Source organism: Olea europaea, chromosome 3 (assembly GCF_002742605.1).
Source record: "Olea europaea var. sylvestris chromosome 3, O_europaea_v1, whole genome shotgun sequence".
Classification (NCBI taxonomy): Eukaryota; Viridiplantae; Streptophyta; class Magnoliopsida; order Lamiales; family Oleaceae; genus Olea; species Olea europaea.
In genome coordinates this window covers 22,352,181-22,367,261 of record NC_036239.1, presented here as the reverse complement: position 1 = coordinate 22,367,261, position 15,081 = coordinate 22,352,181, and the positions used below count along the sequence as shown (strand labels likewise).

Sequence of the window (15,081 nt, the reverse complement as noted above, 5' to 3'; positions counted from 1 at the left end):
GGCTTCTCCAGTAATTCTTCCACTGGTAATACTAATACTGGTGGTGGGTTCTGAAGCTGGACGAATTGCTATATACTGGGGACGGAATGGAAATGAAGGGATATTGTCCGAACTTGTGCCACAGGCAACTACAATTTCGTGATCCTAGCGTTTCTTGCATTGTTCGGTAATGGCCAGAAACCGATGATCAATCTAGCCAGACACTGTGATCCATGTAGCAATGCTTGTGTTGGTTTGAGTTCTGACATAAAATCCTGTCAAGCCAAAGGAATAATAGTGATACTTTAGATTGGAGAAGCGGCCGGAGGGTATACCCTTTCCTCGTCTCAGGATGCGAGGGATTTGGCAACTTACCTGTGGAACAACTTCTTGGGAGGGAAATCCTCATCTCGCCCTCTTGGGAATGCAGTGTTGGATGGAATTGACTTCGATATTGAAGGCGGTACATCTCAACACTGGGATGAACTTGCTCGGTATCTTTCTAAATAGAGCACCAGAAGTAAGAAGGTGTACTTGACGGCTGCTCCTCAATGCCCATTTCCCGATGCTTGGGTAGGTGGTGCCTTGAAAACTGGCCTTTTCGACTACGTCTGGGTTCAGTTTTACAATAACCCTCCTTGCCAATACGCTTCTGGAGATATTTCCAATCTGAAGAAAGCATGGAAAGAATGGATTTTGTCTATCCCTGCTACTAAGATTTTCCTAGGATTACCTGCAGCACCAGACGCTGCTGGAAGTGGCTTCATCCCAGTTGCTGATCTGACTTCGACAGTTCTTCCAGCTATTAAGGGTTCTACAAAATATGGAGGTGTTATGCTGTGGTCCAAGTACTATGATGATCAAACTGGATAAAGCTCTTCCATTAAAAGCCATGTCTAAAATCTGTACTACTATTTACTGGATTGTGCATCTTGTGTGTATTCGATTGTGCCTAAAACATTGATCCCTTTTCCTGTTTTCTTTGAAATGAAATTGGTGTTTCGCTATTTCGAGTGACTAATGGTTGAACTCAGCTAATCTTGAACTCATTCTTGAAAACTCGTAATAATTGTGACAATTCAATTAGCATGTCTAAAGTTCAATTGCTGAATAGCCTAGATGTTTCTGATTTCGACACGAAGATTGTCTACTCGAGAGCTAGCATCGAGCAATGATGAGACGACGTGTTTTCACTGGTTGTTACAGCTTTTTACATTTGTATGCTAATAATGAGATTTAAATTAGACAATATTTTAACTCCATTTTCTTAATACTGTCCAGTACTATCTAATCTACTTTATCAGATATGTCATTAGGGGATTGTATTGATAGGATTGTATTTACCAAGCATGTCATCAGGGTATCGTTTTGAAAGCATTGTATGGAATGAAACTCTCATAGGGTTTCTTAAACTGCATTTTTCACCCGTCAAAGCTGCTTCACCGCAATCAAACCAGAAAACTGTCCTATGTTGTCTAGTACTGCGAACCAAACTATTCCTCAGTATTAATTTTCTTATAGCATATTAACTGAATACATCTAATGCCAACTGTTGTAGAACCTTGGATTTAAGACGAAGCCAGCAATATCGAGGTTCTGCTGTTTATTTGCCTTTGATGTACAACTACTGCACAGGTTTTCAGCTTTGAAGTAGTTGTTGCCATTTGCATAGAGTCGTTGCCATTAGTAACTTCTTTGTTCGACTATTAAGCACTTCCCCTGATCTTGAGTTGCCCGGATTGTAGTGTATGTCATAAATCATTTGGCAGATATTGCTTTGGCGAAATTGGCATGAGCTAACAGAGGCAGACGGCAGATGGTAGACAGGACCGACTAATGAGAAAAAAACACGATTTGGACCCTGCAGGACCAAAAAGGTCGGTCCAGTCTACATCTCTCACTTCTAAGCTATATATAATCAACTGAATACTCATTGATAATAATATATCTCACCAAGGTCCACAATTCCACAATAGCTATTCTTGGTTTGAACGAATGTAAGTAGAAATATACTGTTTTTTCTGGTAAAATAAAATGTCTTCTAGTGCCCCCGTCCCCGAGATGGCCATCATTGGCAGAGGTAGAATGGTCTAAACTACGACAACCTCATGCTAGATTTAACTGTTCCTAGTGACAACTTATGTGGGATACCGAATAATTGGCTGGTCAGCGACAAGGCTCTGTAACCAAGCGATTACATTTTGATTGATCAGACCCTGATACTTTCCAGCTATGGTTCGTTCTCGAGGGATTGTCGCCTCTGCTAAGGCTAAATAATGTCTTACGATCAGTCCTATAATGTAATTATCAATATGAATAAATAAATAGATTTTTCATAAGTTTTTAAATATGAAACAAGTACAAATTCGAGTTCTACCACCAACCAATAATGGCATTTCTATGCATCACACATTCGAAGAGAGAAGGACTCTGCGTTACACACATGGGACATTTTGACTCTAACAAAAGTTCTGAATGAGTTGCTCAAACCATTATGGAATATCTAGAAGGCTCTCTATTATTATTTTCATTTTGGTTTAAAAACTGGTCTGGACATTGACTCAAAAAGTAAAAATCGGTGTATAAATTAAATAAATAATTCAAACAAATTTGTGGTGTGAAACGGGGACCATGGGTTCTAATGTACAGATTTTTGGCCTATAATTGGACAAACCCATTTCCAAATCGATTCTTAATATTTCTGGTTGAACCGACGGGACTGGTCCGATCTTAATTGACTAGTTGACAAATTGATAACTATATGTAACTAAATACAAAATCATGGCTTTTCAGGGTTAAAGCCTTTGTAGTATCTTGCCAATGGTTTATTCAAGGTATACAGTTGATTACTACTTCGGGAATATGTTGAATAGTTAAGCTTTTAGGCAAAATCATTAACAATAGTTTTATCCGACAACTGCTTTGTTTGAATCAATCAACGGCATCCTCCATCCACACGATTATCCTAGATATCCTCCAACGGTGCTGGTTAATTGAATAAATAAGTCCCTTTATTGTTATTGAATAAAGAAATGTCTCAATGCGAAGAAACAAAATTTAGCCTGAAGGACTATATTCCTAACAATCTTTTCGTGTAACTACGAATTGAAGCACATTACAAAAAGAATCCTAATCACCTGAAATCTAAAAAGAACTAAACCTGAACCAACAAAATTTTACAAGATCCACAAGCTCCCCTGAATCCTCATCCATGAGTATTTACTGCTTCCCACAGCAAATTCTTTGGGGCCGGGACGGTGAAATCTCGAGCCTGCAGTGCCGCAGTTCTGAGTGTCTTTAGTGTCCACACATTGGCTTCATAAAACGACAAGCTCCTATAAGGCAAGCTGTGTTTCTTGCATAGTTCCTCGACAATAGGAGAAATTTTCCTCAAATGGCACCTTGGCAACCTAGGAAACAAATGATGTTCAAGCTGGAATTGTAATCCACCAAAGAACCAATCCATCCAAGACGAGCATGCGATGTCAATTGTCCCACTCGTCTGTTTCTCAAACCAGTCATTCCCCTTGGGCGATCCCACATAAACATTTGCAGCGAAATGGTTCAAACAGAACTGTACATGCTGAATCGAGGTGACACAAAAACTCACTAGGACAAACAGAACCCTTTCGTTCCAATTGGGCAGGCAAGAAACAAGCAAAGGGAACCAAGTCCAGTAAACGAGAATTCCCAATATGTTCAAAGCTCTATCGGGCACTTTTCTATTCGAAAACAAGAGCAAGAAAGTCTGGAGATAAAGATTCACTCTTGCGACGCACATTACTGGATAGAACGACAAGTGCTGATAACTCACAAAAAACCTTGCCATGGAATCAAATGTGAGATTTCTTCCATAGAAATGCGATTTCAAAGACTGAAATAATCTTGAAGAAACCGCAAGAAGGGGCAAATGCTGAAGATCAGGATCATAATCAAGGCTATTACACGAAACATGGTGGGCATTATGAGTCCATTTCCACCAAGCAATGCTAATTCCAGTAAGGCAATTACCGGTAAGAATCTGCGCAAATTTATTAAATCCACGACTAGTCATGATTTGATAATGCCCCGAATCATGACCCAAATAAGCTACTTGCATCCAAGAAAATCCTAAAACTCCCCCAGAAAGCATATGAACCCAGAAACTATCACAGCACAGAACACCATAAAAACACGCTAAAATCAACAATGCGACGAAACAAAGGGAATAAATCACTCCATGCCCTTTTTTCTCGAACATCCCAGCTTTTGAAAAATCAGAAACTAGCTTTCTATAATCCCTGGAAACCTCAGAAACCTGGAAATCTTTTAAATAATAGCCTGTAAAGAATTTATCAAGATAATTCCATGCTGTACCTGGATGAAAAGCAATGAATGCGTCAGTTACATCCTGCCCAGCCAAATTCAGAAGTGGGATGTCCCCACCAGGGTGTTCCTTAGCCCACTCTGTAACATTGTAAACTTTTCCCTGAATAGAAATCCAAAGATCATTAGCCTTTTTATGCTTCTTTAGTTCATCAGATGAAATGAATTTCTTCAAGTTATCACCCATTTTTTATGACAGCAAGAACGACGAACAAAAGAATTAATCAAATCGAACCCTTCAAATCAACCCTTTAAAATGTTAAACGGCTGGCTGGGTTAAATCAAGAAAACCCGACTGGTTTTCTTGAAGTCTCTCTTTCTCTAGTATTTCTTTTCAATTTGGTTTATGCTAAGAATGGCTTTGATTTCTTGTTCTGCAGTTGGCTTTTATGGGAATTGATAATGGTGCAGATTTGAGTTCATGGCGCATTACGCGCGGGTAGGATTGGCAGGCATGATTTTTTGGCTGCGGAGACTTAACTCCTAAGAAAGGTCTCTTCTAGATATCTTAGACTGCAAGAAAATTTGTCATTTGTCAATCGAGTTCTTTATTTACATTTATGTTTCTTGTTGAATTCCAAAAGTTTGGATTTTGTAGCACCCTATAAATTTATATTTGTTAGACAATCTAAGTTCCAGGCTAACTCTGTAAAGTGGATCAAGTTGGAAATGTACCGTCCACATTGTTTGTTTGCCTATTCACGATAAAGTTCTTCATGACTTGATAGCAGTTCATGATATGTTGGACTATGCTAGCTCTAACAGTTTAATGAGAAAAAAAATTTATAGAAAAATTTATAATGACCTACCCGACATAAGTATTGTTTTACTTGTAATGATATTGGGTTGGATCGATCTTTTTTACTTTGCTTTTATAGTTTAGCTTGATACAAATAGTCACCTTGTTAACTCTTCTACTATTTGTATTTAAAAATATAAATAAAAAAGACTTTGTTTAATAACAATTAAAGGATATAGTTATACTTAATTACTTTTAAAAGATACTTTTATAATTTTGGAGTAATGATATTATATGTTTTGAGTTTGTCTCAATAACACTTCCCAAAAATTATAGCTTGACTTTGATACTATATTTTGGGAACTTAGAATCTAAACATGACAAGTTGAGATATATAGCTAAATTAGCAACACAAAATAATGATACTGATACTATACAAAACACGTAATATAATATCATTAGGCAAAATATCCAATCACGATAGTCAATTATCAATCAAAGAAATTACTATGACTTCTCCTAACTCAAATATCAAATTGTTAAATATTCTCTCCCTATAACATATACTTATCAACTCTTTGAAATGAATACAAACTCTAGTACCATTGATAGTTTCGCAAAGGTAGGCAAAATTTGAAAGTTAAAACCAACGAGCTAAAGTAACAAGATTGTCATTTGGTCTACATCCGCAAATGAGAATATAAGAACTTCACTAATATTCAAAATGAGAATAACCACAAGAGATAATACTAAAAGATTACTAATGAGCAAAATTATTAGACATGACCAGGTCATTGGTTTTAACACCGAGTGACGAATACCAGATAAGTTGATACCAGGTTTGAGCGCTTCAAATTTTGAACAAACTTGATTCAAATATCTAAAAACCCGAATGATTTTTACTTGACCAGTTTCGGTCGATTCTTGACATGATTGATTGTAAATCAGTCCATTCTAGCTACCTAGACTGCCAGTGTCCAATTAACTATTGAACCGGTATAGGTTACATACATATGGTACTAAGTACTCAAAACTTAAATCTCCATAATTTATACCTGATGAGATTACAAAAAATCTCCAAGTTTTTTCGATAAAAATACATGACTGATATACCCCCAAGTAGAAAGGGTTGGCTAACTAATCCTCTTTTGATGCAAGATAAGCAAATCAAATCCTATACTGAATAGGAAAATTAAATTCAATTCTTGTTATATTTGAAATAATACAAAGTCACCACTTAACTGTTGTGAAAAAATTCCTCAAATGTGCAGCAATCGCATTTGTGGTTAAACCCTCGACATTACCGAAAAATGAAAATTAATAACTCAATAAACTTCGAAATGTGAGAGTTTCATTCTCTCGACTTTTTCTACCCAATACTAGGGCACTCAAAGTGCAGCTTTTTCTAGTTTTATCTCTTTTTTACTCTCTCCCAGTCGTTGCATGCTCTTTCTTTTTGCCATCACAACTGCTCTCTATCTGTCTCCTTCCCCAGGCCATAGAGTGGTGTTTATTACAAGAACTATGATATGTTACACGGGATTCACTTAAGCCATAGCCCAACCTCAATTCAGCATAACAAATCTCTCTCTTTTCTTCAAGAGATTGTGGTTGCTTGCACGGGCAAACCCGCTGGGCCCTTAATTTTTGACATTTACAAAGTAGCCCACATAATTTTTAGTCCATAATTTTAAACTATAATTTTTACATAATCTTATCTCGCCACCATTGAATTATGTTCTTGGATCCGTCCCTGATAGTTCAGTGGTAGAGTCAGGATTTTTTATTTGGGGAGAGCAGTTTACAATTTAAGACTTGAGACACACGGTAGTTGTCCAAATAGCAGCATTTGAAAAAAAAAAATTGTAAATTTGCCTATTTAATTTAGAATTTAAGAAAATATAGAAGTAATCAACTTTGGATTAATCGTACTTCAAAATACAAATAAAATAGTGAATAAAACAGAATAAGCGAACCAAAAAGAAGTATTGTGAATCCAAGAGAAGGTCAAGTTGAGATTAGTTGTTTGTCATTGCCAAAAAGGTATGTAGCCATGAGAGTGTTGTGTGGTATTGGACCTTCTCAAATCTAAAAGCTAGCTCAAGAAGTAAGGTTTTCCCTCACACTTATAAATTGACTACCAGCTCCTTCCACAACTGATAAGAGACAACCTCAACAATCTCCTTCTCACCCATCAAGCCTTGCGGGAGACTGAACCCGTCTCTCCCCCATACATCAGGCCCTGTAGGAGACTAAATCTGTCTCTCTCACACAATAAGCCATGGGTGAGACCAAACTCATTTCCCGTTCACACAAACCCGCATCTCCTAACTGTTGGGCCTGACACTTGCGAGAGACTGAACCCATCTTTCCCCCACAAATGAGGCCCTGCAGGAGGCTAAACCTGTCTCTCTTTCTCTCTCACAATAAGCCATGGGCGAGACCAAACTCATTTCCCATTCACACAAACCCACATCTCCTAACTGTTGGGCCTGAGACTTGTTGATAACCTGAGCTCTAATATCAATGTTTGGTGGTATTGATCATTCTCAATTCCAAAAGCTAGCTTAAGAGGTGAGGCTTTTCCTCACACTTATAAACCGATCACCAAGCCCTTCTATTACCGATGTAGGACAACCTTAACAGAAAGAAATATTAAGCAAAATAAATGTGAACAAAATACCTAATAGATTTTCCCCATTTAGTTCAATATATTGTTATTGCAATTAAGCTACTTGTATAAAAATTGGATACATCTTTGTTGACAGATGATGAGGTCAAATCAAGAGCCAAAGTGCATGCCACCTCATTATCTAGCAACAAAAGTGTAAAAAAATCATATGAGTAGTGAATTCCCTGTTATCATCTCATTCTTTATCTCCTAATATTCAACATTCGACATTCTTTCAGAGCCCAAAAAGATATGCGTGCTTACTCAATATGAAAAAGCAATCAGGATAAATTTCATAAGTAGATGAATGCACACAAATTCTCAAACTTTGGAAGTTTGGAATCATGTCTCAATTAGTGATGCACTGAACAGACAACTCTATTGACAGATTATGTCTTGTTTCAACTCTTGTTTTTGGTCCTTCAACCTTTGTACCTTTCATTTCTGTTAATTTCCCCTAGGAATAGGGACCCCTGTCTGCTACTTTTTCTCTTTTATTTTCCTCTATATTACAATTTCTAAAGCTTGAAAAGAACAGGACCTTTCTTACTCTTGGAATGTTTTCTGATTCTCTTATATTATTTTTATAATTTCGGGCTCGTTCAGTTAATATAAATCGTCATTTCTAACCTTATAAACAAGACTTCTATATTTCTAATTTATAGGAAGAAAAATTATACGAGTCTAATTATGAGTCCCCTTATCAGTAAATAAGTAATTTTTTAAAGTAAGAAAAAGTTGTGTATCAAAAACATGTTTGAAAAAAAAAATGTTGCTCAAAGTAGCTTTTATTTGAAAGAAAAATCACCTGTTCGACCCCCCAGCCACGACTAAAATGGAGCATATTTTAGCATTATCTGATAGACTTTCAATTTTGTGTCCTTTTTGTGTTCTAGTTTTTCTACCAAAATGTTTTTTCTTGACCATGATTATGATATAGAAAAATGGACATCCAGCAGATTAGCCACAGCTAGCTGTGTAAGTAGGTATTTTGATGTTCATGAAAACATGAAATAGACAACTTTTTATTATTAAATGCTTTAAGCATGGTCCATTCCTTATTCTTTAGCATTTTCCCGTAATAATTTCAACAAAATCTTTTGAATTATACAAAGAAAAATGAACTGTTAGCATTTTCAAATATCTCCTCTAGGACCCATTCTTGTTCATTATTTAGTTCTTTAAAATACAGATTTTTTATTTTTTTAATTTTTTTTTTTTAATTTTTAATCTTGCTCCTGAGGTGGAGTCCAACATTCTGCAACATGCCAAATATATTTTGACAGTTTTTATACTATTTTTCACCCTTTGATAGGGACATTTTGAATATTTATTACTTAAATTTAAAAGCCTGCATTTTTTATCCTTTTGAATTAATCAATATTGCCGGTATTTTCTTAAAAAGACAGAATGTGTGCATGTAGAAGTCAAAATCTATTTGGACCTTTCAATCGACACCAAGAAGCACATACTCTAATGTGTTTCGTACAAGCAACTGTTAGAAATCTTGGCTACTAGAAAGAGGCCAGGGTTGGCAACGAAGTTCGATCAAAGGCTATTGGAAAGGGAAATGTTGATATTATCTTTACTTCCGGGAAAATCGTTACCCTTACCAATGTACTACATGTTCCAGATATGAATAGGAACTTAGTAAGTGATAATCTCTTAGGAAAATCGGGTATCAAATATGTGTATGAATTCGGTAAACTTGTACTCTCCTTTAATGAAAAATTTGTTGGAAAAAGGATATTCTAGTGAAAGAATTGTCAAACTTTGTACCGTTGACAATGAAATGAATAAAACTAATTTCGCTTATATTGTTTATCTATTTTCATGATGGCATGCTAGATTAGGACATCTTGGTAAAAGTACTATGAAACGTATGAAAAAATGTGATTTGATTTCATATGATGAAAATAATGAACATAAATGCAAAACATATGTAAAATCAAAATTGACTAAAAAGCCATATCAAAGTGTGAAAATGACCATTAATATCTTGGAATTAATTCATACAAATATGTGTGAATTAAATGGCATATTAATTAGAGGTGGAAATAGATACTTCATTACTTTTATTAATGATTTTTCTAGATATACATACGTGTACTTGATGAAATATAAATATGAAGCTTTTGACATATTTAAGGTGTATAAAAATGAAGTTGAAAATCATCTAGAAAAGAAAATAAAGACCCTATGAAGTGATAGAGGTGATAAATACTTTTCTAGTGAATTTAATTTATATACAACATGGCATAATTCATCAATATTATGTATCTAAAACACCAGAACAAAATGATTTGGCTGAAAGAAAGAATAGAATCTTAGTAGAAATGATTAATGTCATGCTTATATATGCTAAATTGCCATTTAATTTATGGGGTGAAACTTTATTAAGTGCATGTAGGATACTTAATCGAATTCCTTCTAAACATACAAAGGTTTCTCCTTAATTAATTTATAGGGTGATGCTTTATTAAGTACATGTAGGATACTTAATAGGATTCCTTATAATCATATAAATGTTTCTCCTTATGAATTGTGGAAAAGAAGAAAACCAAACATTGAATATTTCAAAGTGTGGGGGTGTCTTGCTTATAGCAATAATAAAAATCCTAATAAGACCAAATTGAATTCAAGAGACATTAAATGTGCCTTCGTTGGATATACTAACCATAGCAAATCTTATAGATTGTTAAACTTGGAGACCAATGTGATTATCGAATCAAGCGATATAGAGGTCTTTGAAGATTCGTTATCTTCGGATAATGAATTGAGGGAAAATCATGAAAGTATCCCTAGTTCAAGTGGAACACGTGATGAAATGTTTTCTAAAGATGTTGATGAGTCTAGTGAACCACGAAGAAGAGTCTAGTGAACCACGAAGAAGCAAGAGAACTCGAGTTGAAAAATCTTTGGGACCAGATGAAATTGATTATCAACTTATCTCCTTTTACTTAGTAGAAGGAAATGAGTTGAATATTGTTAGAACAATTCCTTTTGTTCTACAAGTGGAAACCGACCCTAAAACCTATAAAGAAGCTAGGGCTTCTCGTGATAGTATTTTTTAGAAATATGCAATTAAATATGAAATGGATTCGATAATGTCTAATAAAACTTGGAAACTTGTCGATTTACCACCAGGATCCAAACCTATTGAATGTAAATGAGTATTTAGAAGAAAATATAATGTTGATGGTTCTTTAAATACTTTCAAGGCTAGATTAGTAGCCAAATGATATCGACAAAAGGAAGGAATCGACTATTTTGATATTTATGCACCGATAGCTAGAATAACATCGATTAGGATATTATTTGCATTGACTTCAATATATGATTTGCATGTTCATCAAATGGATGTCAAGACGACATTCTTAAATGGAGATCTCGACGAGGAGGTCTATATGGAGCAACTTGAAGGGTTCATTCTACCTGAAAATGAACGTAAGGTATGCAAATTAGTAAAATCATTGTATGGTTTGAAGCAGGCACCTAAGAAATGACATGAGAAGTTTGACTTAGCAATTATATCATTCGGATTTAAATATAATAGTGTAGATAAATGTTTATATACTAAAATATGTGATAATTACATAACATTTATACGCTTGTATGTTGACGACATGTTGATTATAAGTAATCACATGGACGGTATAAAAGTAACAAAGAAGTTTCTATCTTCCACATTCAAGATGAAGGATCTTGGTCAAGTGGATACCATTTTAGGTATCAAAATCACAGAGATTAGTGGGGGTTATCACCAAAGTCAATTACATTATATTGAGAATGTGATAAACAAGTTCAAACACTTGAACATAAAAGAGTATAGTACTCCGGTTGATCCAAGTTCAAAACTTGTAAAGAATGATGAAAGGGCAATTGCTCAATTGGAATATGCTAGTGCAATCGGATGTCTTATGTATGCAGTTCAATGCACAAGACCGGACATAACCTATGCCATAACTAAACTTAGCAGGTTTACCAGCAATCCAAAAAATAGTCATTGGAAGGACATAGGAAGAGTTCTTGGATACTTAAAGAAAACCAAGAACTTGGGCATGCAATATACTAAATTCCCAGAGGTATTGGAAGGATTTACCGACGCTAGTTGGATATCTAGCGCAGATGAGAGTAAATCCACTACGGGTTGGGTGTTCACTCTTGGAGGAGGTGCTTTTTCTTGAAAATCAAAGAAACAAACATGCATAACACACTCAATTATGGAATCAGAATTTGTAGCCCTATCGAATACCGAGAAAGAAGCTGAGTGGCTTAAAGATCTTTGCCATGCGGTCGCATGGCCTTAGACCGAGACCAAATGGTCTCGACATGGGTAAACCATGTGACCACATGGGTTTGAATCATGCGGTCGCATGGTACATATTTTTTGACCTTTTTTGTCGTTGCAAATTTGAATTTGGTGACTTTTCACTTAATTTTTTGGCACCATTTTGTACTTCTGGTCGATGGCTATATATTGGAGAGCCATGTTTGAGGGAAGAAGCAAGAAAAACATCTTGCAATCCATACTTTGTTCCAAGAAAAATATCAAATCCTGATTTATATTCATATCCTCGTGTTTTTCAAGTTTTGGAGAATTTTATCTTGTGTTTTGGTGAAATTCTTTACAAGACTTGTTGTAATCCTTCAAACCATTTGTCGGAATACCTTTTAGCATCTCGAATACATCGGAGAAGGGCAAATAACGTTTGAGAACAGCGATAACATTATATAATGCATAATGAACACGAAACAAAATTATCACCTATTCATTGAATTTAATGAGTACCCTTGTTGCGAATTCCACTCTTTGTTTTCTATTGATTCATCTATAGTCCACGATAAAAGCTCGAGTTTCATACTTCACAGGGGGAAGGCAATCAAAATAATTATAGAATTGTGGCTAATTTAAAATATGGTTGACCAAATTGGTGTTAAATAAACATGTTACATGCCATGTGTTGATGCTGAAATTGTGTATTTCAGCTTACACACGCGCGTGTGTAATCCATGCAGTTGTGGGTACCATGAACCTTGCTATATATTGTGGTCAATGTGAAGAATTCTCACTTGAGTTCCATCCCCATTTAGTGTATACATATAAGCATTCTCCTGTATTTTCTTCTCAAAACTATAGTTTTCTACTGATAATGGAAAATTCGAATCCACTAGCCACTGAAAGTTTTTCATACAGTTGGTTAATACACAAAAATCCCTCTTCTGATTGCTTTCTCAATTCCCTAAAAAATTTTGGCGAAAATTCGATTGAAGTTGGATCAAAAGAACAGAATCTCAAATTTGATTTTCCTGTATCAGCATCCCCCCTTTCCCTAGTACATGCTGATGAAATTTTCTCTGATGGGCATATTATGCCTATATATGTTGAAAGATCAAAATCTGAGGCGTTTAGTACCTCGACCTCAGCTCCAGGCACGCACGCCTGTTTCTTCGTATTCTTTGAGAAGTCGACGTGAGTTGCTACCAGAAGGGGCACTGGAAAAGAAATTGCTGGGACAGCCTAGGAGTACAAGGTATTTTTTCCTCAGAAAATGGAGAAAATCATCGAAAAGAGTGTTGCAGAAGTGTTTTGGATTTTTTAGGCCATTATGTAAAACTTTAGGATGTTCTAGAAAAAACATTAGAGTGGATGATCTTGAGAGAAAAGCTTGTGAAGTTCAGAGTTGGAACAATTCCCTCCAGGTATCGCCTCGTCCTAGTATAGCTTATTCCTCTGTTGATTGGGCCGATTTCAATGAAACTGGCAATAAAAACGATGTTTATTATGAACTCAAGAAGATTGAGAGTCGAAATGGTTCTCCACGAGAATCACCACGAATAAGTTCATCATATTCTTTTAATGTTTGTGCCGATATTGAGAGCTCTATCAATGAAGCAATTCTATACTGCAAAAGATCTATAGGTAATTGTAAACACAATCTCTCTTCTTTTTTTTTTTGGCTTTAATTATGAGATCATTACGATTGCTTTAGAATTGAAATTCCATGTTTTCTCGTTTTCAGAAAAATGAGAGGATCTATGCATTTTTGCACAGAAGACGGAAGCAAAGGAAGGATTATTAATTTGCCCGTGTCAAGATGATGCTACTAATAATCTTCTCAGTATCGTTCCAATTTTATGGGGAAAATGCATGGAAAATTTCTGCACGTAAACAAAATCTTGAAAATTCATGTGTTCAAGACATCAGTCTTGCTGCTGTAACCAGAATTTTCTTCCCCGCTGTATTTACTTGGAACAATAATTCAAACTGAGACAGTTCAGTTCTTGATAGTATGATTCGTTAATAATTTACTTTATACTAGTTTTATAGAAAATAATATTGTGCAGGAAAAATAAATGTAAATTAATGAATCATTCTTGATTATGTCTCTTATAAGAAAAGATGATATATTTGGCATCTTGTTAAAGGATGGTAAATCAATTTCTTATGGCTTTAAAGGGCCATCACATGTTTCCATCATCTCTTTTTGTTCCTTAGTGACAATTGTTATTCCATCTTGTGAAGCCTTTCTCCAACAGCATTGATGCTTGGTCCACCAATGGAGCTTCATAAAAACACGTTAACGATTATTTTCAAGTCCCATGGTTGCTCGTGAAGTGCCTGTTTTGTGGGTTGTTTTCCCGTGTGAGTTCTATCCCAACATATTTGTAACAGTGGTACTAGAGCAGATTAGACTTTTAAAATATTATCGTTTTCTAATAGGGCGACTTGACAAGGGCTATTTCCAATGAACAATGCTACACTTGCAGAAAAATTTATACAGATATTTTACAGAATACACATAGCAATGAGGCCTATCCCCATAAAATATTCACATGGAGTCCACCCTCATGTGACTGCCCTGTAGAATATCCGTGAAATTATTTTCTGTACACAAGGCATTTTCCAATTTCCAATTAATACCCTTGGAGATTCTTTCACAATGTTTTGAGAACTTCGAGGAGACTTTATTTTTCAAAAGTATTTCTTAGGGTTCTAAGTTTTGCTTTTACTAACAGATTCACCTGTTTATGACTGAACGCTGCTTTCCAACTTCAGCCCCACCCCAAAGTTATTGTCTTACTGTCATAATAATAGATTGGTAAATATCATTGGAAAATAGTCGATATTTAAGCACAGATTTAAGAAGATAAATACATTGCTATGGCCTTAAAACTGACTTAAAATAAAGTAAAATAAAACACTACAATGCTTATAAGCCCGCAAACTAAGAGTGCGTTTGGTTTGCGTTTCCATTTTCGGTTTTGAATTCATTTTTAATTTTCTGTTTTGAGGAAGTATTTTCAAATTACAAAAAACTTGTTT

General features: G+C 35.4%; 2 protein-coding genes and 1 pseudogene across 2 annotated transcripts; 2 read left to right on the top strand and 1 right to left on the bottom strand.

Annotated features, from left to right (window-relative positions):
* Window positions 1-936, top strand: part of LOC111380090 — a 2,707-nt pseudogene extending 1,771 nt beyond the window's left edge.
* A 2,036-nt stretch (window positions 937-2,972) lies between these two features.
* On the bottom strand, window positions 2,973-4,837 carry LOC111390364 (delta(8)-fatty-acid desaturase-like). Its single transcript, XM_023015404.1, has one exon. The coding sequence runs from the start codon at window positions 4,529-4,531 to the stop codon at window positions 3,185-3,187; it is 1,347 nt and encodes a 448-aa protein (XP_022871172.1). The 5' UTR covers window positions 4,532-4,837; the 3' UTR covers window positions 2,973-3,184.
* An 8,008-nt stretch (window positions 4,838-12,845) lies between these two features.
* On the top strand, window positions 12,846-14,048 carry LOC111391892. The gene is made up of 2 exons (XM_023017175.1): window positions 12,846-13,677; window positions 13,778-14,048. Exons 1-2 carry the CDS (start codon window positions 13,095-13,097, stop codon window positions 13,783-13,785), a joined length of 591 nt encoding a protein of 196 aa, XP_022872943.1. The 5' UTR covers window positions 12,846-13,094; the 3' UTR covers window positions 13,786-14,048.
* Window positions 14,049-15,081: the final 1,033 nt, after the last annotated feature.